Source organism: Sorex araneus, chromosome 6, assembly GCF_027595985.1.
Source record: "Sorex araneus isolate mSorAra2 chromosome 6, mSorAra2.pri, whole genome shotgun sequence".
Classification (NCBI taxonomy): Eukaryota; Metazoa; Chordata; class Mammalia; order Eulipotyphla; family Soricidae; genus Sorex; species Sorex araneus.
Genome location: NC_073307.1, coordinates 79273270 through 79299545, shown reverse-complemented (window position 1 = coordinate 79299545; position 26276 = coordinate 79273270). Strand labels below are relative to the sequence as shown.

At 40.0% G+C, this 26276-nt stretch overlaps 1 protein-coding gene across 1 annotated transcript in view; it reads left to right on the top strand.

The window, feature by feature from the left end:
* FBXW10B (F-box and WD repeat domain containing 10B) overlaps positions 1-20747 on the top strand; it is a 55357-nt gene extending 34610 nt beyond the window's left edge. Inside the window, exons 9-13 of the mRNA XM_055143582.1 lie at positions 585-733; positions 1774-1916; positions 12511-12669; positions 15632-15957; positions 19948-20747. Coding sequence (XP_054999557.1) covers positions 585-733; positions 1774-1916; positions 12511-12669; positions 15632-15957; positions 19948-20747 — 1577 coding nt within the window. The remainder of the gene's footprint in view (positions 1-584; positions 734-1773; positions 1917-12510; positions 12670-15631; positions 15958-19947) is intronic.
* Positions 20748-26276: the final 5529 nt, after the last annotated feature.

Sequence of the window (26276 nt, the reverse complement as noted above, 5' to 3'; positions counted from 1 at the left end):
AGAATTCTATATATATATACACACATATATATGTGATATATGCATACACATATATATATCTCACATGACATACCCAAGTATGTCAGGAGCAAGGAATATGTATATATCACAATAATTGATAGATTAAATGACATTTCTAGCTAATAGAAAACAAAGTATCAGTAGTGAACATGTTTTATAATGCTAAATGGAGTCCTTTAAGGTGAAACAAAAGGACACTAAGCAGTAATTCAAGTTCCATAAAGAATGTTTATAATTAATATTTTCATTTGATTTAAACTACCACATAGAGCATAATTATTTCTATGATAATAGCACACAAGACATGAACATTGGTAATAACTTTATAAAGCAGGGGAAACAATATTATGCATGGCTGGCTCTCCCAAGATTTATGGTCAGAGAACTGTTTCCTCATATATGGAGCTACACATGAGCACACATGGGTGGCAGACTAGGTAGATCTGAGGTCTGACTTATTAGTCTTAGCTAGTATTATCTTCTGCCAAAAAATATAGGACTCTGCCCTAATCCTCCTTCATTCCCTGTTAGTTTCTTCACACTTCTCTCCCTTTTCCATTCAGAATGGGACCTAGATACAGGGAAGTGCCTCAAGACCTTGAAACAAAAAGATCCCATTTTGGCCATTAGGATCAATGACACCTACATTGTGAGCGGCTGTGAGCGAGGAATAGTCAAAGTGTGGAACATTGTCACAGCCCAACTAATAAAGGTGAGAAAGATGTAAGGGGAAGAGTGATGGAGAGAACAAACCCAATGGTAACATATTGGAGGAGATGAACGGTATGCCCTATATAGCACCTTAAACCACTCCTATGATGCTGAGATGTAGTTACTAAAATAACAGTCTTGAAAAGCCAAAGGTAAACACCTGCTTTGAAAAAACAAAAGAGGGGGCATTAGAGACAGAACAGGAGGTAGGGCAATTGCCTGGCACGTGGCCCACCATGGTTGAATCCCTGATATCTCACATGACATACCCAAGTATGCCAGGAGTGATCCCTGAGTGCAACACCAGAAGTAATTCCTGTACATCAACAGGTGTGGTCCCCAAACAAACAAAACAAAACAAACAAACAAAAAAAGAAGGCCATGTCATGAGGGCACTGGAGGAAATCTGTATTCCGACTCAATACAACATATGTATCTCCAATGTCTTTTCATAGCAACAGATACAGAAACTTTTTATCTTCCCAAATATTATACTCTGATTCTGATATGGGGTCAGAGATGAAAATGTTCAAAGAAATCGGATACTCAAGAATACAGTTTTGTTGGATTTGAAACTTCCTGAATCCAACAGGTGGTGGTATGATGCATAATTTGTGCAAAGAAAACAGGAAAGTAAGAAACTTTTGACTTGTCCAAAGTATTTTCAGCAACCAATATTATCACCATAATCAAACCAGATGTCAACACAGGGTGCTCCAGATGGTCCTCTGGGTCCTGGTAAGGAGTTGAGTATGAGCTTACCATTCACCTTCAGGCAGCAAAAATGGCGAATTCTGGTCTTCTTTGGTATTCCAGGAAGGTCTTCCTCAGCAACAGGTCCTACTAGAAACAAGGCTTTCTTTATGATCACATTTCTCCTTAACTGGGGAGTGAACATAAGAAAATTCTACTTAGGCCAATACCAAGAGAATGATATTGAGTATGGTATTAGAATTAGTCTAAACAAATAGCTCTAGACCTTTGAGGACTCACAATATTAGCAATGAATCGCTTGAAAACTGTTGCATCTTTTTTTTGCAGTCTCTCTTTGGTCACGAAGGAGCTGTGAGATGTCTGTACTTTGACCAGTGGCATCTACTCTCAGGAAGTTCTGATGGTCTGGTCATGGCCTGGAGCATGGTAGGAAAATATGAGCGATGCCTCATGGCCTTCAAGCATCCAAAGTAGGTACCAGGAAATTCTGACTGATGAATGTGGTGCTCTGTCTAATCATTGCCTAGATTTCAATTTTTGGCAGACCCTACTTTTGTTTCTCTGCACCTCACCCATTTCTGCTTTCCTATCTTCCATTTATCATGTTTCCTTATTGGTTATTCACTTTCTTCCTCTCCTGCTGCCTTCTCAAGAAATAACAATTTTAGATGTGGATTTTTAAGTTTTAGAAATTTTATATTTTTGAGACATGTGATGTCTCAAAAATTTACATATAAATTTACATATAAAAATTTACATATAATGCCTACTAAAAATGTATAGATAATAGAAGAATAATGCCAATTCTAGTAAATTTAAATTTTTAATTAATTTTTACCTCACTAAGCTGGTTTACAAAAGTTAAGATTACTTAGGCATCAAAGGTTTAAAAACAACTATTGTAGGGTGTGGTATAGGAACTATGTGCATAAGAAACCATTATTAATAGTATTGTATTATTAATTTTATTGCTTTCAAAATTTATTACTTTTAATTGCTACTAATAAATAAAAATACGTAAAGGATTAAAGAGGGAATTTAAGAGGGAACTTAAAAGTCCAAACATTAGGTTCTATTTTAGGGAGCAAATGGATTCCAAATTATAATTTCAATTCTGATTTAGTGATAGTAGTTTCTTGAAGTCAATTAAAAATAGTTTGAAGTTATATCTGGCCTTATTTGGAAAGGGCAGTGTGGTTAATGGCTCTGCCATGTCCTAATTCATTCAGGCTTCTCTAATTCATTCCTTCACTACATAAGTAATGCTTATTTTCTTTCTTTTTTTTTTTTTTGAAATAAACAGATTTTATTTAGAGGTTTCTGAGGGAAGGAGGAAGGGATAAGTGGGAGAGAGAATAGTAAGAATAACAGGCTCAAGAGAGAATGCGGGCTTCTCCAAGGGTGGAGAGAGCTCTACACACATCTTAGCACTGGACATGAAAGCATGAAAGTACACATTTCAAGGGGGGAGATGCGGGCGACACATGTGCTCGGGCACCACATGTACTCGGCCACGTGGGCACAAGCAGTACATGGGCTCACGCAGCATATGCGTGCAATGCTTGTTTTCTTAAGTGAATAATAAAAAGAGAATAAAAAACGTTATCCCAGTTGGTTAAAAGAATAAAAGTACCAGTAGGATTACTCCACAGCTTAAAAGCTGGCCTCCAACACCGGGGATCTGGACGGAGGAGGTGCAGCCACCACACTTTCTCCAGATGGAGCCCTGGTGACACTGAGCAGCAACTAACATGGCTCCGGGATGCGGGACTGGGACACATCCGAACCGCGCAGCCACGTTCTAAAAACAGAAAACATACAATCATTTAATGGAAAACTAATTATCAAATGCTTCCTTAGTAGGGATGTCTTGTGGGTAAAACTCCCACAACAATAGTGAGTTTTGTGTTGAAATATGGAATGTAATCAAGGTAAAGAGAAAATGAAGTGAAATTCATCAGTTATACAGTTGGGGGTGGGGGGCGGGGCGGGGGGTATACTGGGGATTTTGGTGGTGGAATATGGGCACTGGTGAAGGGATGGTGTTTGAATATTGTATAACTGAGACATAAACCTGAGAACTTTGTAACTTTCCACATGGTGATAAAATAAAAATTAAAAAAAAAAAGCTGGCCTCGCATGCTCGGGGAAAAGGCAGCTCAGATAGAGAAAGGACCACCAAGTAAAGGGTGGTAGGAAGGCCCACTTGGGATGGGAGAGGTGTGCTGAAAGTAACTACAGACCGAACATGATGACCACTTAATACCTCTACTGCAAACCACAGCACCAAAAAGGAGGGAGGGAGGGAGGGAGGGAGGGAGAGGGAGAGGGAGAGGGGGAGAGAGAGAGAGAGAGAGAGAGAGAGAGAGAGAGAGAGAGAGAGAGAGAGAGAGAGAGAGAGAGAGAGAGAGAGAGAGAGAGAGAGAGAGAGAGAGAGAGAGAGAGAGAGAGAGAGAGAGAGAGAGAGAGAGAGAGAGAGAGAGAGAGAGAGAGAGCAAAAGGGAATGCCCTGCCACAGAGGCGGTTGGGGTGGGTGGGGAAACGGGGTGGAAGGGTGGGAGGGATGCTGGGACCATTGGTGGTGGAAAATGGGCACTGGTGGGGAGATGGGTACTCGATCATTGTATGACTGAAATGCAAGCACGAAAGTTTGTAAGTCTGTAATGGTACCCCACAGAATTCACTAATAAAAAAATAAAAAATAATAAACGAATCTTTCAGGTTATCTCTCTTGAGGAAAGTTTTTTAATGATCCTGTGATTATTAAATCCCTCATATAAATCTTGTGTGGCAGTTGCGTTTAGGAGTCTATATGTGTATCTACTCTGTCTGTAGTATATGACTGCATTGTAGATGAGTGGAACTCAGAAAGGTCCCCGTAAATGGCAATCCATGTCTTAGATTACTAGGAAGTCTCTTGCCATGTAAAGAGGAAGTCAAATTTTATGATCACTGTCACTGTCATCCCCATTGCTCATTGATTTGCTCGAGCAGGCACCAGTAACATCTCCATTGTGAGACTTGTTGTTACTGCTTTTTTTGGATATCGAATATGCCACTGGTAGCTTGCCAGGCTCTGCCATGGGGGTAAGATACTCTCGGTAGCTTGCCGGGCTCTCTGAGAAGGGCGGAGGAATAGAACCCGGGTCGGCCGTTACTTGAAAATTGTAATCATACATTAAAAAACCTTCAAGTACAATTCAGCAGGGTTTAATTGAGTTATAGAAAAATAATTTGTTCCTGCACTTTGGTTGCTTTTTGATCAATCCATGGAGTCTCTCACTTCACTTCAGCTATGGGTCCTTCTTAGATGGCTTTAATTCCCATTGAACTACAGTGCCAACTTGCATATTGGGTCATAATATCTGGTAGTTCAGAGCAAATTCCTAAATATCTGGAGAAAATGGTCAATGCTCTTGCTAATAGGACACCTCATTCTACTCATAGTGCTTATATATGTAAGTGCTCAATAAACATTTCTAACAGATTGCTTTTCTGGAGAGTTCTAATGATTAGAATGCATACCCATCTTTTGAATATGTCATAGATGAAAAAGACATATAATTTCTGTTTCTCCTTTAGTTCTATTAATCTGATATATTTATTTAAGATAAGATGTTGCACAAAATGTTTAATGGCTATGAGGAGTTAAATTAGAGAATACAAAATAGAGCTGATAGAAATGATGATCTGTACAGAAATGTCTCTAGACTGTGAATTAAGCCATAGCCCCACGCTGGCCAAGGAGAGGAAAGGTCTTTCTTTCTTGGCCTTTTTGCCCTTTTCGGGGAAAGATGTCATGGCATCCGCCATTTTATAAGGACCATTAAGGAGGTATGAACTTGGAGGCGTGGGAAGGAAAAAAAAAGAGGTATGAACTTGCAACAGCGGGACTCGTGCATAATCTCGGGATGAGGGCAATACTGGCACGCTCTCTGCCCAGATACGACCTGGGTGCCCACACATTTTTGTGGCCGTTCTGCGGCTGATCAACCACGATCCAGAGGCCAGCTAAGACTACTTTTGGTACCAGCAGCTGCTTGCAGAAATGTCTCTAGACTGTGAACTAAGCCAGAGCCCCATGCTGCTCCAGGAAGGGAAATGATTCAATTTCTAACATAAATTTCCCTGGACTTAGTTACTAAAATACTAAAATACAGAAATCCCAAACCGCTTCATATCTCTTCATTCTCAGCAATGGAAAACTAATTATCAAATGCTTCCTTTTCAGCAGGGCTGTTTTTTTTGGGGGAAAACTCCAACAACAATAGTGAGTTTTGTGTTGAAATATGGAATGTAATCAAGGTAAAGAGAAAGTGAAGTGAAATTTATCAGCTACTCAGGTGGGGTGGGGGGTGGAGGGTGGGGAGTGGGAGTTATACAGGGGTTTTTGGTGGTGGAATATGTGCACTGGTGAAGGGATGGGTGTTCGAGCATTGTATAACTGAGACATAAGCTTGAAAGCTTTGTAACTTTCCACAGGGTGATTCAATAAAATAAATAAACTTAAAAAATGATCTGTGGAAAAGCTTTTGCACTCTAGTGTGTTTTTTTAAGAAAACTATTCTTAGTATCTTTTCTATATCTTATATTATGAATTTTTACAACTTAAACATTGGGGAACTGGGAACTAATCATTTGCAGTAAAAATTTAATGAATTTTAGTATATTAATCTTTTGTACTCATCACCAATTTATCTAATAACAGAATATTTACAATAGTCAGTAGTAATTTTCTCTGCTTCATTAATTTTAATAATTGAACTTTTCTTTCCTGTTTTTATGATCAGACTAAATCAGAGGTTCCCAAATTTGCTTAGCCTCTTGCCCTATTTTTTTTTTTACAACCACCTTCTACCCTATTTTCAGGAAAAAAAAGTCACTCAGTACTTAACATCCCAGAAAACTACCTTCCTTAACGCACTGAAGCACTTAACTCACGGTGACCCAAACTCTATTACATTGGTCAGACTGTGGTCAGACTGTACCAGCAGAAAGAGTTATAGAATTTCATACAGCACTTTTGTTTGGTGCCATCTAAAAAAGTGGAGCACTGGAAGCCACAAAATGGAGACAAATACAAGGCAGCATCAACACGTTAGGCAAACAGAACTGCATTATTGTACCTGAAGCTACCATTGTTCCCCTAAAATCATTCCACCCCTAAGAGGATGTAAATATTTCTTAAGTGTCTAGTGGAAGGTGTATTGATGCTTCAAAGTACCAACTGTTGGTTTAATGATTTTTCTCTATTTTCAATTTCACATTTCAATGATTTTTAAAATTTTTTAAAATTTTTATTGAACCACTGTGAGAGTTACAAACCTTTTATGTTTGAGATTCAACCAATGATCAAACACCCACCCCTCCACTAGTGCAAACTTTCTAACACCAACATCCCCATTATTTGACACCCCCCCACCCGCCAGCCCCACCTTCCACCACAGTTCTCACCCTACCTCTATGGTAGACAGTTGCTCAGATACTCTCTCTCTCTCTGTTTTTGGGGCATTATATTTTGCTTGAATTTTCCCACCACCATTTAAGCCTGCCTTCCAGGGGCAGATGCTACATCATTTATTTTCCGTTGCTCATTTTGCATATCATGAGAGGCTTATGCAGTGCACTTCTGAAATTCTAAGATTATAAATGGTTGGGTTCCAGAGACATCTTTGTAGGGAGCTATTCCATTTTGGGATTCAATTGGGAGTTTCTGGGCAGGAGCTGTTGGTGCGCCAAGATGGCGCTGGGGGGACGGGTTGTAGGTGTGACTTCCATCATCAGGAGTGGTCAAGAAGCTGGGCTGAGACTGCAATGTTCCACTGCCACCATGCAGTTTGCAGACTTAGTTCTGAAAGCCAAATACTGGAGTCTTGCTTGTGTAAGCTCATGATCGCCAGTATTCCATCTGGAGAAGGTGGGGAAACTGCACCTGCTCCAACTGGGGTGCCCTGGTGAAATCAGCTCGGTCTGGGACCCAGAGAAATCTCCAGTGCTCTGGTGCCCTCCAGAACTTGTCGCTGCTGTGTGTGCCAAGATGGCACCCGGGGGCCTCAATGATTTTTATTGTAAGCGTTATTTCACTTCCTTAAGTTTGGTTTGGATTTAATTAAAATTTCCTTTAACAATTTCTTAAAGTGAAAGGTGAGGTTATTTATTGGAAAATGTGCTGTAAATTTTCTGTTAAGCTCTACTTTAGCTGAATCCCATAAATTTTGATATTTAAATTCTTTTATTCATCTCAAAATGTTTTGTTTTGGAATTCTTTTACTCAGTGACTAAGCGCATGTTGTTTAATTTTCATGCATTAATGAATTTTCAAAATTTCCTTCTGTTACGCATGTTTAAATTAATTCCATTGTGACTTGAAAACATAATTCATTTAATCTTGCTTATATGCTGTTTCCATGCTGATCTCCAGTCAGATTCTATTCCTTAGTTGAATTGCGGTATTGCAATGTGTATTCTGATTGTTGGCTTATTTGCTTTCCCTTGTAATTCTGTTTGTTTGCGTCACACATTTTGGAACGCTTGTTACATGCTTATGCATTCATAATTATTATATCTCTTGATAATTTCTTCCTTTTATGATTATGATAAACATAATTTTTCTTTTGTAAGTCTTTTGTAACTTTTGTAAGTCTTTTTGTGTGATATTAGTATAGTACTTTTCCTTGGTATGGAGCATTTTTTTACTTTCAAGCAATTTATATTTTTGAACCTAAATCGACTCTATTGTAAATAGTATATAGTCAGATCATGATGTTGTGATATTTTCTCCAAATCTCTGTCTTTTAATTGTAGAATTTAGCATATCTATACATCTATATATCCACACATATATGTATATACATAGATGTGTGTGCAAAGGGGTTACATCTGACAGTGCTCAGGCCTTACTCCTGATTCTGTGCTCAGGGACCACTCCTGGCAGTGCTTAGAGGACACAGATGTCATTTCTACTGTGCTCTTTTGCATCCTTGGGAATGCCTTCAAAAGAGTAGAAAAAGTGGTTAAGAGGATGAAGAACCTCCAACTCCAGGCACATCTTTTCGATTCCACCATTCTTTCTGCACTAACATATGCCTCAGAGACCTGGGCCCTACGCAAGCAGGATGAGAATGCTATTTGTGTATCCAAAAGAGGAATCCAAAGAGCTATGCTGGGAATATCATGTCTCATTCAGGTGAGAGAAGGAATCCGGAGTTCTGATCTCCGTCAATGGTCAAAAATCAGGGATGCTGTCTCATTTTCCAAGGCATCAAAAATCAGATGGGCCGGTCGTGCAATGTGATCCAGAGACGACTGTTGGACTAGAGCTGTTACAGACTGGATTCAACAGGACGTCAGAAGACCTCGTGGCCGCCCACCAACTAGATGGTGAGATTTCTTCGTCAAACCCCTGAATGAACTATTTGAGGCTCTTCCTATTCCTGGAGCGAGCAGATATCATTGGGCTGCACTAGCTCCCGACAGGGACAAATGGAGACGTTACTGGTGCCCACTTGAGCTAATCGAAGATCAATAGGACTACAAGTGATACAAGTGATATTTGGGGGTTTGTGAAAGGATATTCAACTCTGTTCCATTGGTCTGCAGGTCTGTTTTTATCCCAATACCATGCTGTTTTAATTACTACTGCTTTGTAGTAGAGTTTGAAGTTGGGGAAGGTAACTCCACCCATCTTTTTTCCAAGGACTGCTTTAGCTATTTGTAGGGGTTTATTGTTCCATATAAATTTCAGGAGTGTTTTGTCTATTTCTTTAAAAAATGTCCTGGGTATCCTGATAGGGACAATTTGTATAGTGCTTTGGGCAGTACTGCCATTTTGATGTTAATTCTCCCTATCCATGATCAGGAGATGTGTCTCCATTTCCTAATGTCCTTTTTTTTTAATTCCTGAAGTAGTGTTTTGTAGTTTTCCTTGCATAGGTCCTTCACCTCTTTGGCTAAGCTGCTTCAAAGGTACTTGATTTTCTGAGGTACTATTGTGAACCAGATTGTTCTTTAACGGCTCTCTCTTCTCTTTCATTATTTGTATATAAGAAAGCCATGAACTTTTGGGTGTTGATTTTGTATAGGCAGTTATTTTCAAGGTTACTACTGGGCTAGAATAGACAGTTAAGCACAAGTTTCACTGTTCTTACTGCACTAAATAATATTTTTTGTCTAATAGAACTCTAAATTACTATAAGACTTATTATTTCAGAGTTTTAAAAAGTTGATTTTGACAATTATTTTGCCAGTTTTATTGTTGCTTTTTGATGGAAGCGTTGAATTTTGACTTCTTTACTCCATGCATTATTGGTTTTGTTTTTTTTTAAATTTATTTATTTTTAATTAGTGAATCACCGTGAGGGTACAGTTACAGATTTATACACTTTTGTGCTTATGCTTCCCTCATACAAAGTTCGGGACCCCATCCCTTCACCAGTGCCCATTCTCCACCACCAGTAAACCCAGCATCCCTCCCACCCTCCCCAATCCCATCTCCCCCCACCCCACCCTGCCACTGTGGCAGGGCATCCCCTTCTGTTCTCTCTCTCTAATTAGCTGTTGAGGTTTGCAATAAAGGTGTTGAGTGGCCACTGTGCTCAGTCTCTAGCCCTCATTCAGCCCGAAACTCCCTTCCCCCGCATGGCCTTCAACTACATTATAGTTGGTGATCCCTTCTCTGAGTTGCCCTTTCCCCAGAATGTGAGGTCAGTCTCCAAGCCATGGAGTCAACCTCCTGGTACTTATTTCTACTATTCTTGGGTGTTAGTCTCCCACTCTGTTATTCTATATGCCATAGATGAGTGCAATCTTTCTATGTCTGTCTCTCTCTTTCTGACTCATTTCACTTAGCATGAAACTTTTCATGCTGATCCACTTGAATACAAAATTCATGACCTCCTTTTTTCTAACAGCTGCATAGTATTCCATTGTATAGATGTACCAAAGTTTCCTCAACCAGTCATCCGTTCTAGGGCATTCGGGTTTTTTCCAGATTCTGGCTATTGTAAACAGTGCTGCAATGAACATACATGTGCAGATGTTGTTTCGATTATACTTTTTTGCATCTCTGGGATATATTCCCAGCAGTGGTATTGCTGGGTCAAATGGGAGCTCAACCTCTAGTTTTTTGAGAATCATCCATAGTGTTTTCCAGAAGGGCTGAACCAGTCGGCATTCCCACCAGCAGTGTAGAAGGGTCCCTTTCTCCCCACATCCTCTCCAACAGCGGTTGCTTTTGTTCTTTTGGCTGTGTGCTAGTCTCTGTGGTGTGAGGTGGTATCTCGTGGTTGTTTTGATCTGCATCTCTCTGATGATTAGTGATGTAGTGCACTTTTTCATGTGCCTTTTGGCCATTCATATTTCTTTCTTGGTAAAGTTTCTGTTCATTTCTTCGCCCCATTTTTTAATGGGGTTGGATGTTTTCTTCTTGTAGAGTTCAACCAGTGCTTTATATACCATTGATATCAACCCCTTATCTGATGGGTATTGTGTAAATATCCTTTCCCATTCTGTGGATAGTCTTTGTATTCTGGTCACTGTATCTTTTGCGGTGCAGAAGCTTTTTAGTTTAATGTAGTCCCATTTGTTGATCTCTGTTTTTACTAGATTGCTTAGTTCCGTGTCGCCTTTGAAGATACCTTTATCTTCAATATCGACTCCATCCATTTTTTGAACACCACTCTGAAGTGTATTTTGATGAAGAATAAGAAAAGAATAAGATACATTATTTCTGGGTCAGAAATAAAACCTGAAAGAAGATTGTGATGTGTCAGAACATAATATCCACTATTGTATTAGGTACTGGGCTTAGTAATTCACTTAATATTGAGAGTAATCCTCTGAGGCAGAAATCAGTAATTTTTCACAAAAGAGAAAACAAGAATTGTAGATTAAGTTATTTTCTAAAAGTTCTAAAGTTTATTGTAAAATAAATATTTAGAGTTCATGGGGCTGGAGTGATAGTACAGTGGGTAGGGCATTTGCCTTGCACGCGGCCGACCCAGGTTCGAATCCCAGCATCCCATATGGTCCCCTGAGCACCGCCAGGGATGATTCCTGAGTGCATGAGCCAGGAGTGAGCCCTGTGCGTCACCAGGTGTGACCCAAAAAGCAAATAAATAAATAAATAAATAAAATAAAATAAAATAAAAAAATAAATATTTAGAGTTCAATTTGGCCCACCTGCTGTAGGGAAGATTTTATTGGTGACATTTTTCTAAGTCTTCTCATTGCCTTTCTTTTCCTGCTGACTATCATGAAGGAACTCATAAATCTCATCTCTAGAGTACTCTAGTATTTTGGGGATGTTTCAATATAAGAATGAAAACCACTAACTATGACACCAAATAAACTGCTCAAGTACCAATGTTTTGGTTGATACAAAGATGATTATTTTTCCCTCTTGTATTTTTCTTTCTTTTATATAAGTAATTCTACTGGTAAAGAAATAAAAACATCAAATAAATCTCATAATGACTTTTGTAGATGTCCATTTCTAGAATCAAATTGCAAGAAAAAAGTGATGATGGGGGTGGGAGAGGTAGTGCAGTAGGCAGAATACTTGCTTTACACATGCCTGACCTGGTTCCATACCTGGCATCACGTACGGTATACTGAGCACTTCCAGAAGTAGTGACTGAGTAGAGTCAGGAGTAGCCCCTGAGCACTATTACCAGGTGTGACCCCAAAACAAACAACCCCTCCCCAAAAAAAACAAACAAAAAATATCCCAAACCAATAACCTATGATGGTATGTACGGACAGTTCCCAACTCCTCCCACCTCTGTCCCCTCCACCTGCACCAAACCTCCAACAACAAAAACAATTATAAAGCTTTGACTGTTGCTCCTTTGTGACCAAATTTCAGGAATAATAACTGCAGAACTGGGGGAGAGTTTATAACTATGTCATAAAGGTTAATAGTTCATATCCTTTAAAAATGGCAAAGATCACTTTAAGGTCATGACCTCCCAACTACATAAAAATAACATAAGCTGAGTAAGTTACAAGCAAACTCAAGTAGTTGATTAGAAAATGAGTACTGTCCGTTGTTCTGTTCCCTTCCAGGGAAGTACTCCACGTGGTTCTTCTCTTTCTTCGAGTCATCAGTGCCTGTGCAGATGGCAAGATTCGTATTTACAATTTCCTAAACGGGAACTGCCTAAAGGTGATAAAGGTTAATGGCAGAGGTGATCCTGTGCTGTCCTTCTTTATTCAGGGCAACAGGTGGGTGGTAGGTGTGGAGGTCATAGAAATGACTATTTGGGTGACTTTTGTCTCCTCTGGATTATTAGTCCTAAGTTTTCTGATCAGTACAAGAGTGGCAGTGTTCCTTTCCAAATTTGACTGTTGTATGAGAATAGTTTCATGGGGGGACTAAATGAACTTTGTACAAAATTACTCTTATTTTGTTTTGAACGTTATTGCAGAGCACACAATGAATGCAATATAATCACTGTAAAGACCTAAGCTTTGCAAATATGCAGCCATTGCTTGCTTCCTGACCATGCACTCAACACTACCAGCTCTCTCCTAAGTACAGGAACTTACAGGAGAATGAATGATTGCACAAGTAGTGGGCCCAGTGTCCACAGAGGCAGAATTAAGCAGGTGAGTTTACAGAAACAAGAACCATAAATAAACTACTTATAGAATACTGGCATATACTCGTTATATGCCAGTACTCTATAAGCAGTATTTAGTTTACACTGTATGCTAGATACACCGAGAAATTGTGTGAAAAAATACACAAATAGAATTAACTTTTAAAATTTGACCACAAGCTCACATGAGACATCTTGAACCATATTTCTTTATTCTCATCATGGTAATAGAAACAGCCTCCCTTTGCTCATCTTTTTTAAGGCTGAGCAAAAATTGTGGGCTCATTCAGTGTCAGCTGAATGAGGCTCATTGTTGTTATTGTTTTTGGCATATCGAATATGCCACAGGTAGCTTGCTAGGCTCTGCTGTGCGGGCGGGGTACTCCCAGTAGCTTGCCAGGCTCTCCGACAGGGATGGGGCTTTTAGGGCGGCCTCCAATTGCCCTAAAACTCTCGAGCTCATTCGTCAATGTGGTTTGGCGCGAGCCTCAGGCAACCAAATTTCTAATGTCTGAGCTCACAAAGCTGTTCAGAGAAGTGATAAAAGAAGACCTCAAAGAGAGAAGAGCAGCAGTGTTGGCCGATACAGCAGATGCCAGGAAAACTATTCACAACGCTTGCCTGTCCTTTGCCAACTACAAGACCAAGATGACGGCCCTCTGACATCCCAATGGATCTATCACATCTTCCAGAAAGGCAATGGAGAGGATTATTCACGACTTGTACTCGGATCTCTTTGACAGCCATATCCACCTGCCCACATACCAAATTCTTCAGGATGGATATGTCGTTCCCAACATCCTCCCTTCCAAAATGACACGCCATTTCATTGGTAAAGACTCGTACAGCATTTTCTTTCCACGACATCAGAAACTATTGCCCAATCTGCCTGTTGTCTGTTGTCTATAAGTTGTTCACTCAATTCATCCTGAATAGAATAGGCAGAACATTTGACGAAGGACAACCATGAGAGCAAGCCAGGTTTCAAAAATGATTCAGCACAATCAACCATATCCACACAGTGACTAAACTCATTGAAGTTTCGCAGGAGTTCAAGATGCCACTCTGTCTAACGTTCATCGACTTAAAAAAGGCCTTCGATTCTGTTGAGACTGAAGCGGTCATGGAAGCCCTAGACAAACAGGGCATTCAAACTCAATACATCAAGATCCTTCATGAGCTGTATTACAGATTCACCACCAGGATCTCACCATTCTACAAGGAAGTGATCATTGATGTAAAGAGAGGGGTGCGGCAGGGCGATACCATTTCACAGAAACTCTTCAGTACCACCCTCGAAAATGTCATGCGACGACTGGAATGAGAAGGAATGGGAGTGAAGATAGACGGTCGGCAACTACACCACCTCCACTTCACTGATGACATCGTTCTCATGACGCCAAACATTAGCCAAGTGGCACAAATGCTGGCTGACTTCGACCACGCACACGTGTGGAAAGGTCAGACTGCAGCTGAACCTCAACAAGATGATGCTTATGAACAACGAACTAGTCCCTGATGCTCCATTTGCTCTCAATGGAATGAACATCTCCGAATGCAGCAGCTATGTGTACCTGGGTTGAGAACTCAACATGAGAAACAACTTGGCACCGGAACCGCGCAGGAGGAAGAGAGCAGTGTGGAATGCCTTCAAGAGTGTCGAAGAAGTGGTTAAGAGGATGAAGGGCCTCTGACTCCAGGCACATCTTTTCGATTCCACCGTTCTGTCTGAGCTAACTTATGCCTCAGAGACCTGGGCCCTACGCAAACAGGATGAGAACACTATTCGGGTATCCCAAAGAGGAATCGAAAGAGCTATGCTAGGAGTATCACATCTCACTCCAGTGAGAGAAGGAATCTGGAGCTCCAACCTCCATCGACGATCAAGAATCAGGGATGCTGTCTCATTTGCCAAGACATCAAAAATCAGATGGGCCGGACATATAATGCAATTCAGAGACAACCGCTAGACTAGAGCTGTAACTGACTGGATTCCACGGATGTCAAAAGATTGTGTGGACACCCACCAATGAGATGGTCAGACTTCTTTGTTAAAACCCTGAATGAACGGTTTGAGGCTCTTCCTGTTCCTGGAGTGAGCAGTTATCATTGGGCTACACTAGCATGCGACAGGGACAAATGGAGATGTTACTGGCATCCGCTCGAGCAAATCGAAAATCAACGGGAAGACAAGTGATATAAATGATACAAGTGATGGTAACAGAAACACAGTGTTTTGATGCCATGCTTTAAAATGAATGAATTTTAATACCATCTGTGCTAAGCCTTCTGCCTTAAATGCACAAGGCACTTACTTTGTGAACCAATACCAATTCAAAAAAATTTTAATGCAAGAAGAAAAGTACAATGTGCTCCACTCACATTTATTTGGAATAAAATAACTATAGAGCTAATAACCTAAGCTACATGACCTGCTACCTTTCGCTGTTCTACACTTTCCAAAAATCTGTTTGTACGGTCATTTACCGGGCACTGTTTCCTTGGCCCTAGGGTTAAATGTTGAAATGTATAGCAAAGGCCTCCAATTTCTCTTGTGGTGGGCAATCTTCTTGTTTTGGTTCCAGGATGGTGATCAACACAGAGAGCAATGTTCTCTTGTTCCAGTTCGAGAATATAAAGTGGCAGTACTCTGTAGACCGGGTCAAACAGAAGAAGGATAGAGAAGATGACAAGGAAGAAAATGGCCTCTCAGATATTCCCTCCAAATCCAGCACTCAGGGACACAGTGTGAAAGACTCCAGGTCTAGTAAATATATTGTGGCGCCAGAGTTATTCTCGAGTAAACCTCACAAGACCCGAACCATCCAGAGGACTTCCAGGATACAGGCAGGTAAAGGACTTGAATCAGATATTCTTAAAAGTAGCAGTAGAGCAGGAAAGAATGTGCCAGGCTTGTTTTCTTTGTAAACTATTTTGGTCAATGATTTCTTTATGTGAGTCTTAACTTTAAGAACCATTCTGTTCAATTCCCCAATTTATTAATCAGTTTATGGGTATCTCCTGAATTACATAGCCCAGGGTTTCAAATGTGTTAGAATCTTTGTAAAGTAGATGGTACTAGCCTCTTCCACCCCAAACCTAAAGACCTAGTGCATGGTTGTTTTTGTAGGAGGGAGACAAGATACACTGTGGAAAAATGTTGTATGCATATTATGTTACATCAGGTCCCTAATTGACAGTAACTGGAAATTACTGAGTAGACACATGTGTGTTTAAGTGCCTGGACACAAGGGGGTTATGTGTGGCATGACTCAAGCTACTTATATGACAAGTAAAAAGAATGTCATGTGTGGATAGTATAGCCAGACTCCTTCCTTTCATTGTTCCTGTATATGATAGGTGAAAATGGACCTACAGGTCTATAGAGGACTTCGTAGATCATCCCATGTTACAATTCAAATGGCAATTTTTTTGAGAAGACTTGAGAATTTGTGATAAGGCTAAAAGATTGAGATTGAGTTGGAACAGTGGATAGGATGGAAGTCAGAGGATGACTTAGCCTCTTGGGATGTAGGTGACTACCTAGTTTTTTATAAACAAACAATAAACAAACAATAAGAGGACATTGGTTAAAAATTAATTATATTCTATGCCTCCATTATTCAGACTTAATGAATTATATAATTACTATTAATTTTTTTTTCTCAATTTAACACCATTAACAGAGGCAAGTAAAACCAAAAGCAAGACTCAAATACCCCAAGCAGAAGGCAAGAAGATAGAAAGTAATGTTGCTAAGAAAACAATGAGTGCTTGGCAAGAGAAGTTGAAAGGAAAATTAATTGAAGTCAATAAGATGAATGGTAATACATTTTTTTTTTTAGTTAATTACAAGATTCTCTCTCTCCCTACCTCTTCTTTCTCTTTCTATGCTTAGCTTTGATAACTCAGAATGACATTTATCTTCTTCTAAGATAACTGGATTTTCATTCCTTTACTAACTTCACAGGGATGAGTTTTCAGGCAATTTTTTGGGAGCCAGGTGGATGGGCTATTTAACTGGTGGTGCTCAGAGCTTATTCCTGACTCTGTTCAGGGAAAAGTAGTGGCACCAGTGATCAAACCATGGGCAGCCACCAGTAAGACAACTGCCTAATCTCTATACCATTTCTGCAGTCCTCTGACTTTTCAGTTTTGGAATCAATGTCTGACATTTAGTCTCCTCCTTGGGTTATTCCATCATCAATCTGAGTAAAACACAAAGTAGATGGAAGAAGAAGCAACTTGGGTTAGTTCTAGAATGTATTTTAGGGGATCATGGGGAAGAGGATAGATTTATAGTAGAAGTTATGTATATGAACAGAGAGATAAGGTACAAAGTTTGGGAAGGGGATTTTAAGAAGAATCGTTGGACATTCGGATTGGCATCTCTCTTAATGTATTTGAAATACTTAGATTAACATTCAAAATTCCTTACAATAACAGTGTTTTCTTTCTTTTCTTTTCTTTTTTTTTTTTTTTTTTGCTTTTTGGGTCACACCCAGCGATGCTCAGGGGTTATTCCTGGCTTTGCACTCAGGAATTACTCTTGGGGGACCATATGGGATGGCGGGGATCGAACCCGGGTTGGCCGCGTGCAAGGCAAACGTCCTACCCGCTGTGCTATCGCTCTGGCCCCGATATAACAGTGTTTTCTTCAACTGAATTCCCTACAGAAGATGAGCTTCAACTCAAATCTAACTTCAGCAATAAAGTGTTAGGAGGACTATATTAACAATGGGCATCCTTACATGTACCTGTGTCTGTATGAATAAGTACATCTGCAAGTCCAAGGAGTGCATGGTTAAGTCAAAGGAAAATTGAATTTTAATCTAAAAAGATATTACTATGTTGTTATTTAAACTATACCAACTCTGATTATAAGTTAGCTATCATTTTCTTGCTTATGTAACTTAAAATGGTTTTGCATTTAAGATTTTTAGCAAAACAAATTTCCACCATTTGGCAATGACTATGAAGCCAAAGACAAATTCACATTTTGGAATATAATTTTAACTAAGAATTGCATCATGAGGCTCCATATGCATTGATTTAGGAAGAGATTTAAAATATTACATGAAAGATGAATAAATCATGGTATTACACAATTTTTATATAAAAGAATGAAAAAATTTTTACACATAAACAAATGCACACATACATTTCACTGTATCACTTATCCCGTTGATCATGGATTTGCTCGAGCGGGTGCCAGTAACGTCTCCATTCATCCTAGCCCTGATATTTTAGCAGCTTCTCTTTACTCTTTCTTCCCAGTCGTGCTGCACTGGAGGCTCTTTCAGGGTAAGGGGAATGAGACCCATCATTGTTACTGTATTTGGCATACCGAATACGCCACGGAGAGCTTGCCAGGCTCTGTCATGCAGTCAGGAGGCTCTCAGTACCTTGCCAGGTTCTCCGAGAGGGAGAACTAGGCTATAAGAGGTTGTGTGGCTGCGAATGCAGCCTTGTGCTTCTGGGAGCTTTGTTTTAGTCTCTGGATCTTGGCCGTTGGGATTACAGGGCACCGGGGACAGTTTGTGGGTGTGGCTGCCAAGCTACTTGAAAATGGGGGATCTGGGTGGAGGAGGCCCAGTCCCAATCTGAGCAGGCTTAGAGTTCTCAGCTCTGGGTCCCGCACACCTGGATTCCTTTTCCGGTTCCTTCATGTGTGAGGCTCATCCAAACATGTGGAGAGAGGCTTTGAGCATGGCTGTGGCTGGATTCCGGAGGTCTTCGGCCACTGGAGCTCTGCTCAGGGTGGGGAGGGAAACTCAATCCGCCCCCCTCTAGGGGGCCCTGGTGAAGACAGCCAGGTGCGGGGCAAGAGACTCTGCCTGGAGTAATGTGGGGGAGGCTCAGACATCTCAAATCTATTTAGTTTTGTTCAAATAAAATAAATGAACAAAGTAGCAGTCAGGGAGACATTTAGTTTCATTTCAGTCCTACATGCCCAAATATTTTAGGGTAAAACCAATCTGGCTAAGAAAAATTATGTATTTAATACAAATGTTTCATTTTCTTAACACACTGTTGCATGTTCTCTTTTAGTTATATGCTAGTATAGTTTGATTTTTAGACTTTTAATTTCTATCTCAGACTAGGTAATTGATTTAAGCTTTTCAAGACTCAAGTTAACTTTTTTGTAAAATAGGAATGTGCTTTCAGTTAATGTGAGATATTAAGGATTGAAAAATTGGGGAAATACTTTCAGTTTATCTGTGGAATATTATAAGGACTGAAAAAAGCCCAAATGAGTGAGATATAGATTTGCTCACCGGTGAAGATACCATTTTTAACGTAAGTGTCATATGCACATTGAAGGGTTCTACTATAGGTAGTATACCAGAATGAATCCCTTGTCTTTGTTAGTGGATTTGCTGCATCTTTTCAAAACATTTTGGGAATTCCTATGTAGGAATTTAGTTGTGTTGTGATATTCACATTTTTCAAAGATAGGCTTGATTTTGGGAAAAGTTCACTCTGAGTCAAATATCATTAATGAAATAAAACTTAAACTTGGTGATACAATTTTTATTAAGAATAAAAGCATATTACTATAAATTAATAAGGTCTAGTTTGTCTGAATCATAAATGTGTGTCTTTCCCATAGTTTAAAAATGTACAAAACATTTGTATTATATGTTTTCTCAAAACATATATCTAGAGGTTAGTATACATTTTTACACAAGTATGAGCATATTCATTAAAAATTGCATTGAATATGCCATACTTTCTGCTGCTTTAGAAAGTTTCTGCCTTTCTACATGATGATATGCTTGTTGGACAACAAAGATCAAAGATTTTATATCAGAATGAATTCAACTTTCACAAAGAAATGAACATTTTCATGCAACAATGATTTGTTCTTATTTTCTTTCTTTTCTTTTCATAAAACCAGATGATGGGGAGAAAGTACAAAACCAAGAACAACTAGAAATTCCAATGAAAAAGTCCTGGAAAATCCCTATGAGTCCTGACCGCTTCCTCCTGACTGTTAATGCCCTGCAGAAAGCCCATCATGCAGGGACATCTGCCTATCCCCATCAGCCCCACAGCCAAACCACTGGTGCTTTGGGACCTTCAATTTTATACTCAAGAAAGGTTCTGAGCTTCAAAGGAAAATCTGTACAACCTGAAGTTGATCGATTAAGAAGTAGTTACCTTCCCATACATGTGAAACAAACAAATATGCCTCTTGAAATCCAGAAACTGAAGCCAAACTTGAAGAAATCTTTACACAGTCCCCAAATCCAGTCCAGCATACCCCAGCCCATGATTATTCACTCTACATGCGCTGGTGACTCAAAGGGTAAAGATCAGACAATAAGCTCAACTGATAGGACAGGAGGCAGCTATAGCCCCTTAACTAGTATGCATGTCATTAAGTCAAGTCGGATGCTGGCTCCACCAGGTGGCACAGTGACCCAGTCTCTCAAGAAAGAAAAGCCTCACTTCTACCCGTCCCTCGATCCATTCAGAATGAACACTGAGTTCATGTTGCTGACTGTGAAGGAGGAGAATGAGTACAGGGAAGCCAAATTGAAGGAATATCAGGCAACAAAGACCACTGGAAAGATCAGTCCAGAAAAAGCAAGCCGAATAGCATGGCTTAGGAAGATCAAAGGTCTGCCAATAGATACTTTCATGAAGCAAGGGAAAATAGCAGCCCCTGAACTTGGACAAAACGTTTTTATCTGACAAGCTTTGTGAAATATATGATAAGGTTTTACAATAAATAGAATGCCAAATGGATGTTGGTGTTTGGCCTATTTTTGTTTGCTTTTGTGACTGCTCCCTAGCACTTATAGGAATTGCTAATTATCTCCTATCAGCCAAAGAATTGATATTATGAAAGTAAGAAAACATAGAGACCAGGAAAGATAGACATGCGTGTCACACTGAAAACTGTTTAATGAGCGAGTTATGAAAACCCAGTTTCACTCTGGGTGTAGGAAGTGATGAGTGGAAAACAAGTATCTCACCTCACTACCAATTAAGCTCCATTAATCTATTCTGGCAATGAACAGATGTGATTAATTAAAAGAATACATTAAAGTTTCCTGACTTAAAAATATATATGTAAGGTTAATACTTATATGTATTTACAATTATAATTTAGGAGGTAAGGTTACAATAGTGCCTAAGTTTGTAGTATTGATATACAAAGATACTGCTCACCCCTTTCACCAGAGTGCCCATGAGCCTTCCCCAACCCCTATGACTACTACAGTCTAGTGTTCTTTCCCTCCATGCATTTTTTTTTTTTTGGTTAATATGTTTTGGGGCCATATCCAGCAATGCTCAGGGGTTATTCCAGATTCTACACTCAGAAATTACTCCTGGCAGTGCTTGGGACACCATGTGGGATGCTGGGGATTAAACTCAGGTTGGTATGTGTAAGACAAACAAATACTCTTCCCACTGTACTTCGGACCCCCTCCCTGCATTTTTGATGGAAGTCTGATGAAGCTCAATTATTTCAATTAAGAATCTAAAACAGTCATCATTAGGGTTAGTCTATTGCCTTTGAGAATGCTGTGTTTTTGTTCATTCTCTTTAGTGCTTTTCCTTGATTTCTGTATCTAGTTCTTAGCACAGAGCTTCTAAAACCCTTCTATTTCTTAAGATAAAGGAACACTAGAAACATCAGTTCTAATATTTGTCTTTGATTCAGTTCTTGACTTAGGGTTTCTAAAACATTGCACTTTTTGTTCTAAAAAAGTAAGTTTGAGTGTTGTTAACCAAAAAGTAAGCTGGACAGGGATTGAGAAGGAAAAAGTTGTAAAACAGGATTTGGAGCTTAGAATTTTCAGATGCTACCCCATCCCCTCATCCTCCAGTGAGAAGAGCTAGAAATTAATTAATAATTGATCATTCCTTTATGAGGAAATCTCCGTAAGATCCCAATAATATAAGGTTTATAGGGCATTCAGATTGGTGATCACAGACTTGGAGGGTAAACTGAAAGAGGAAGCCTCAGTTTCCCCTTACTGACAGGAGGGGAGCCCACAGTTTCTCCTCACCTGCAGTTCCATTTTCCCTAATGACCTACTACACCTCATCCCCAAGACCCTATCTTTAACATTCCTGGAGTTCCCAGTACCATATTATTCTGTCCCAGAATTAGGAATGACAAGACTAAGACAATGAACAATACCCGAGGCAGGTGACCAGAAAGACAAACCAGCCACATCACCCTGCCTATTTCCCGCATTCTCTGTGATATTTGCTGATTGATGCAAAGGGCATTTAAAAGGACCTATACAAGACCTCTTATGTGGAGAGCCTCCACGGGACCATGCTTTGTAGCGTTCTTCGTAATCAACACCTGTGTGCTTTGAAAACAACTCCTAATAAGGAAACAGGATGTCTTGCCACGCCCATAAGCTGTAACTAACCTATCAGATGCAGACACTTGGGCGTAAGCAGGCAGTGAGAGGTATATAAGGGGGGAAGTCACCTAGCTAGTTGGTTCTCCCTCATGCATCCCCCTTTCCTCCTTCCTCCTCGTCCCCGGTCCTGATTTCTTCTCTAACGCATGAGAAAGTTCCTGAATAAATCGCAGCCAAAAGGATCTCCGAGTTGCGTGTTTCTTCGCTGGGCGAAGCGGCGCGCGACACTCTTACTTTTAACTTAGTTCTATACTAAGTTCTTCCCCACTCAGCAAGCTCCTTTTATTTTCTCTTCTACTTTTCAATAAACTTTTCTACTTTCCAACTCCGAATTTAAACATTTTGATTATTCAATATTTTCATTTTTGAAAAGATTGAAGAACCTGAGAATCATGAACGAACACAGAGACACGGCACTGCCACTTCTGTCTCAACTATATCAAATCCTTTAATAAACAAAGTAAAACTTCAAAAAAATTAATAAAGAATTTAATAAAATCTTTTATCAAATTCTTAACTCTATAATGCTAACAGAGGCTGTTCACCTTGGAGACCTGCTGTGGATATGGGTACGGCCCAGTGCAAGATTTACACCCTGTCCTCCGGATTTTCAAGTGCCAGTGACAGCTCACCGGATGTTGCCGGAAACGTCTAAAATTCATCGATTTTAAAAAAGGCCTTTGATTCTGTTGAGACTGAAGCGGTCATAGAAGCCCTAGACAAACAGGGCGTTCAAACTCAGTACATCAAGATCCTCCGAGAGCTGATTTATGGATTCAACCACCAGGATCTCACCATTCTACAAGGAAGTGATCAATGATGTAAAGAGAGGGGTTCTGCAGGGTGACACCATTTCACTGAAACTCTTCAGTGCCACCCTCAGGAACGTCATGCAATGACTGGAATGGGAAAGAATGGGAGTGAAGATATAGTCGGCAACTACACCACCTCCGCTTTGCTGATGATATTGTTCTAATACCACCAAACATTAGCAAGCAGCACAAATGCTGGCCGACTTTGACCGTGAGTGTGGAAAGATCGGACTGCAGCTGAATCTTACCAAAACAATGTTCATGAAAAACAAACAAGTCCCTGATGTTCCATTTGCTCTTAATGGAACGAACATTTCCCAATGCAGCAGCTATGTGTATCTGGGTTGAGAACTCAACATGAGGAACAACATGGCACCAGAACTGCGCAGGAGGAAGAGAGCAGCATGGAACGCCTTCAAGAGCATCGAAGAAGTGGTTAAGAGGACAAAGAACCTCCAGCTTGGGGCACATATTTTCAACTCCACCGTTCTTCCTGTACTAACATACGCCTCAGATACTTGGGCCCTACAAAAAAGGATGAGAATGCTATTTGGGTATCCCAAAGAGAAATCACAAGAGCTATGCTTGGAGTATCACGTTTAACTCAAGTGAGAGAAGGAATCCGAAGTTCCGACCTCCATTGATGATCAAGAATCAGGGACACTGTCTCATTTGCCAAGGTGTCAAATATTAGATGGGCCTGACACATAATGCGATTCAGAGATGATTGCTGGACTAGAGCTATTACCGACTGGATTCCACGGAACGCCAAAAGACCGTGTGGCCACCCACTTACGAGGTGATCAGACTTCTTCATCAAAACCCTAAACGAACAGTTTGAGGCTCTTCCTTTTCCTGGAGCGAGCAGATACCATTGGGCTACACTAGAGCACGCAACAGGGACTAATGGAGCCACTACTGGAGCCCACTTGAGCAAATCGAAGATCAACGGGATGACAAGTGATACAAGTGATACAAGTAATAATGCTAACAAATTGAAATTGAATGTAAAAGAAACAAAAATCAATCATATAACACACTGGATCACTAAACATATACAGGCCACTTGTTCATGGTCTCCACTTTTTATTTTCAAGTGAAAGAAAGCAAACATTTGAAAGTGTGTTGCAGTAAGGTTTGGTTAGGTAGTCTGAGGCTTTGAGATTTGCACGCAAAAGAAATAGTTTACGGAGGATCACAAACTATCTCTGGTGTTGTGTCCAAGAGCAGCCTGTTCAGCCCCTTTTATTAACTAGCTTAATGTTCTAACCAATGATATTCAGCCACATAGGCAGAATATGCAAATTAACCTAGTCAACAGAAACAGTATCAAAGTAACATAAACAGAAACATAGTCAGTTACAGTAACAGAAAAACAATTTTTACATCTAAACCTAGCTAGGCCTGAGATTGTGAGATGTTGTACACCAACATTTCCCCCTTTTAGTTTAAAATGACCAGTAACAAACAACATAAACATTTTCACAAATCTTTCCAGCAATACCTCAATGCTGTTTTAAGAAAATCTAACCTTATTCTACAGAAATTCGTTTTCATTTTACAATACAGGGTTTACATACACAGAGTTTACACATATTAAGTAATATTCCAGTTCCAGTCCTGGTTCAGAGACATTTGTCAACGAAGACCAATTAGTCGCTAAACAAAACAACACTCTCATGCCATTTCTGGATGAACTCCACAGTCCAGGTTTTTCCACAATCAGTAACTGCCGAAGCACTCCCGTTATCAGATTCTTCTCTCATGGCCAAAGAAGAATCACCGGCATCCATAAGTAAAAATAGAAACTTCCTCCTTCTCAAACTTCATAGATGTTCCAATAAAATATGCATGGAATATTATCCAGTCTTATATAACAAACCTGTTATCTCTTAAAACTTATGTTTTGAACTAAACCAGTACCTTTTGAACCTGTTTTTATATACAATTATTTCAATTCTCTTTTTAACAACTCAATATAATGCAGATACAAACAAAAATTATAATAAATTTATAGAGAAAAATGTACTAGCATAACAAAAACTTGTGCCATTTTTACAAAGCATGAGGAAAACATCTTTTTAATTAATTTTAATAGTTCTTATACCTTAGATATTTCAAATCATGAACTTTTTACACCAGTCTTTAATAATTTTCACCTTAGTTTCATGCTCTAATTTTACAGTTCTTAATAAGCTCCAAAAACACCCAAACTTTAAACATTTTTTGAAGTACATATTACTAACCTTTGTGATGGGACTGTTTGTGCTCCAACATCTCCTAAGGTCTCCTGAGCACTGCCAGGAGTAATTCCTGAATGCAGAGCCAGGAGTAACCTTTGAGTATCGCTGGGTGTCATTCCTCTCTTCCCCCAAGAAACCCCACAAAAGATCCCCCCCAAAATAAAGAAGAGAAAGTGAAAAGGAGAATTTTTTAAATGGAGGAAAATATATTTAGTAGATAACAGAGAACAATCCAGAATCATGGAATACCTTAAGAAAAGAAGAAATGGGGAATAAATTGTGGTAGAAAATATGATAGCCATGAATGAACAGCCCCAGTTGCATGAGGGAAAAAAGTGCACAGACTAAAGAGTACCAAAGAAAATAAACATAACAATATCCCTTACATTCTCAAACTCCCAGTCTCACTTTCTCTATCTATTCTTCACGGTTTTCTGCGTCCAATATCTTTCCATGACGTGGTCTGCATTGTCTGCTGGGGTCCTGCCTGTTCTTCATAACATCTTACATTTTTTGCAAAGTAGCCGCCAAGCTAACCAAACCAAAGCTCCCACCCACCATAGGTCCACTCGGCGCTCCAGTGGTTCCGGCTCTTTTTGGGTCGCCCGGCTCCCGTAGCTCCGCCCCGCACTTCAGCCTGGCGGGGTCGTCCGCCTATCGAGCCCGGCTCCGGAAACACCGCCGGAAGCCCCGCCCCTCCCGCTCTCTGACCCCGCCTCCGGAGCGCCCCGCCCGGCCGAAAAGCGGAAGTGGAGCCCGACGCCGCTACCGCTCGGCTCC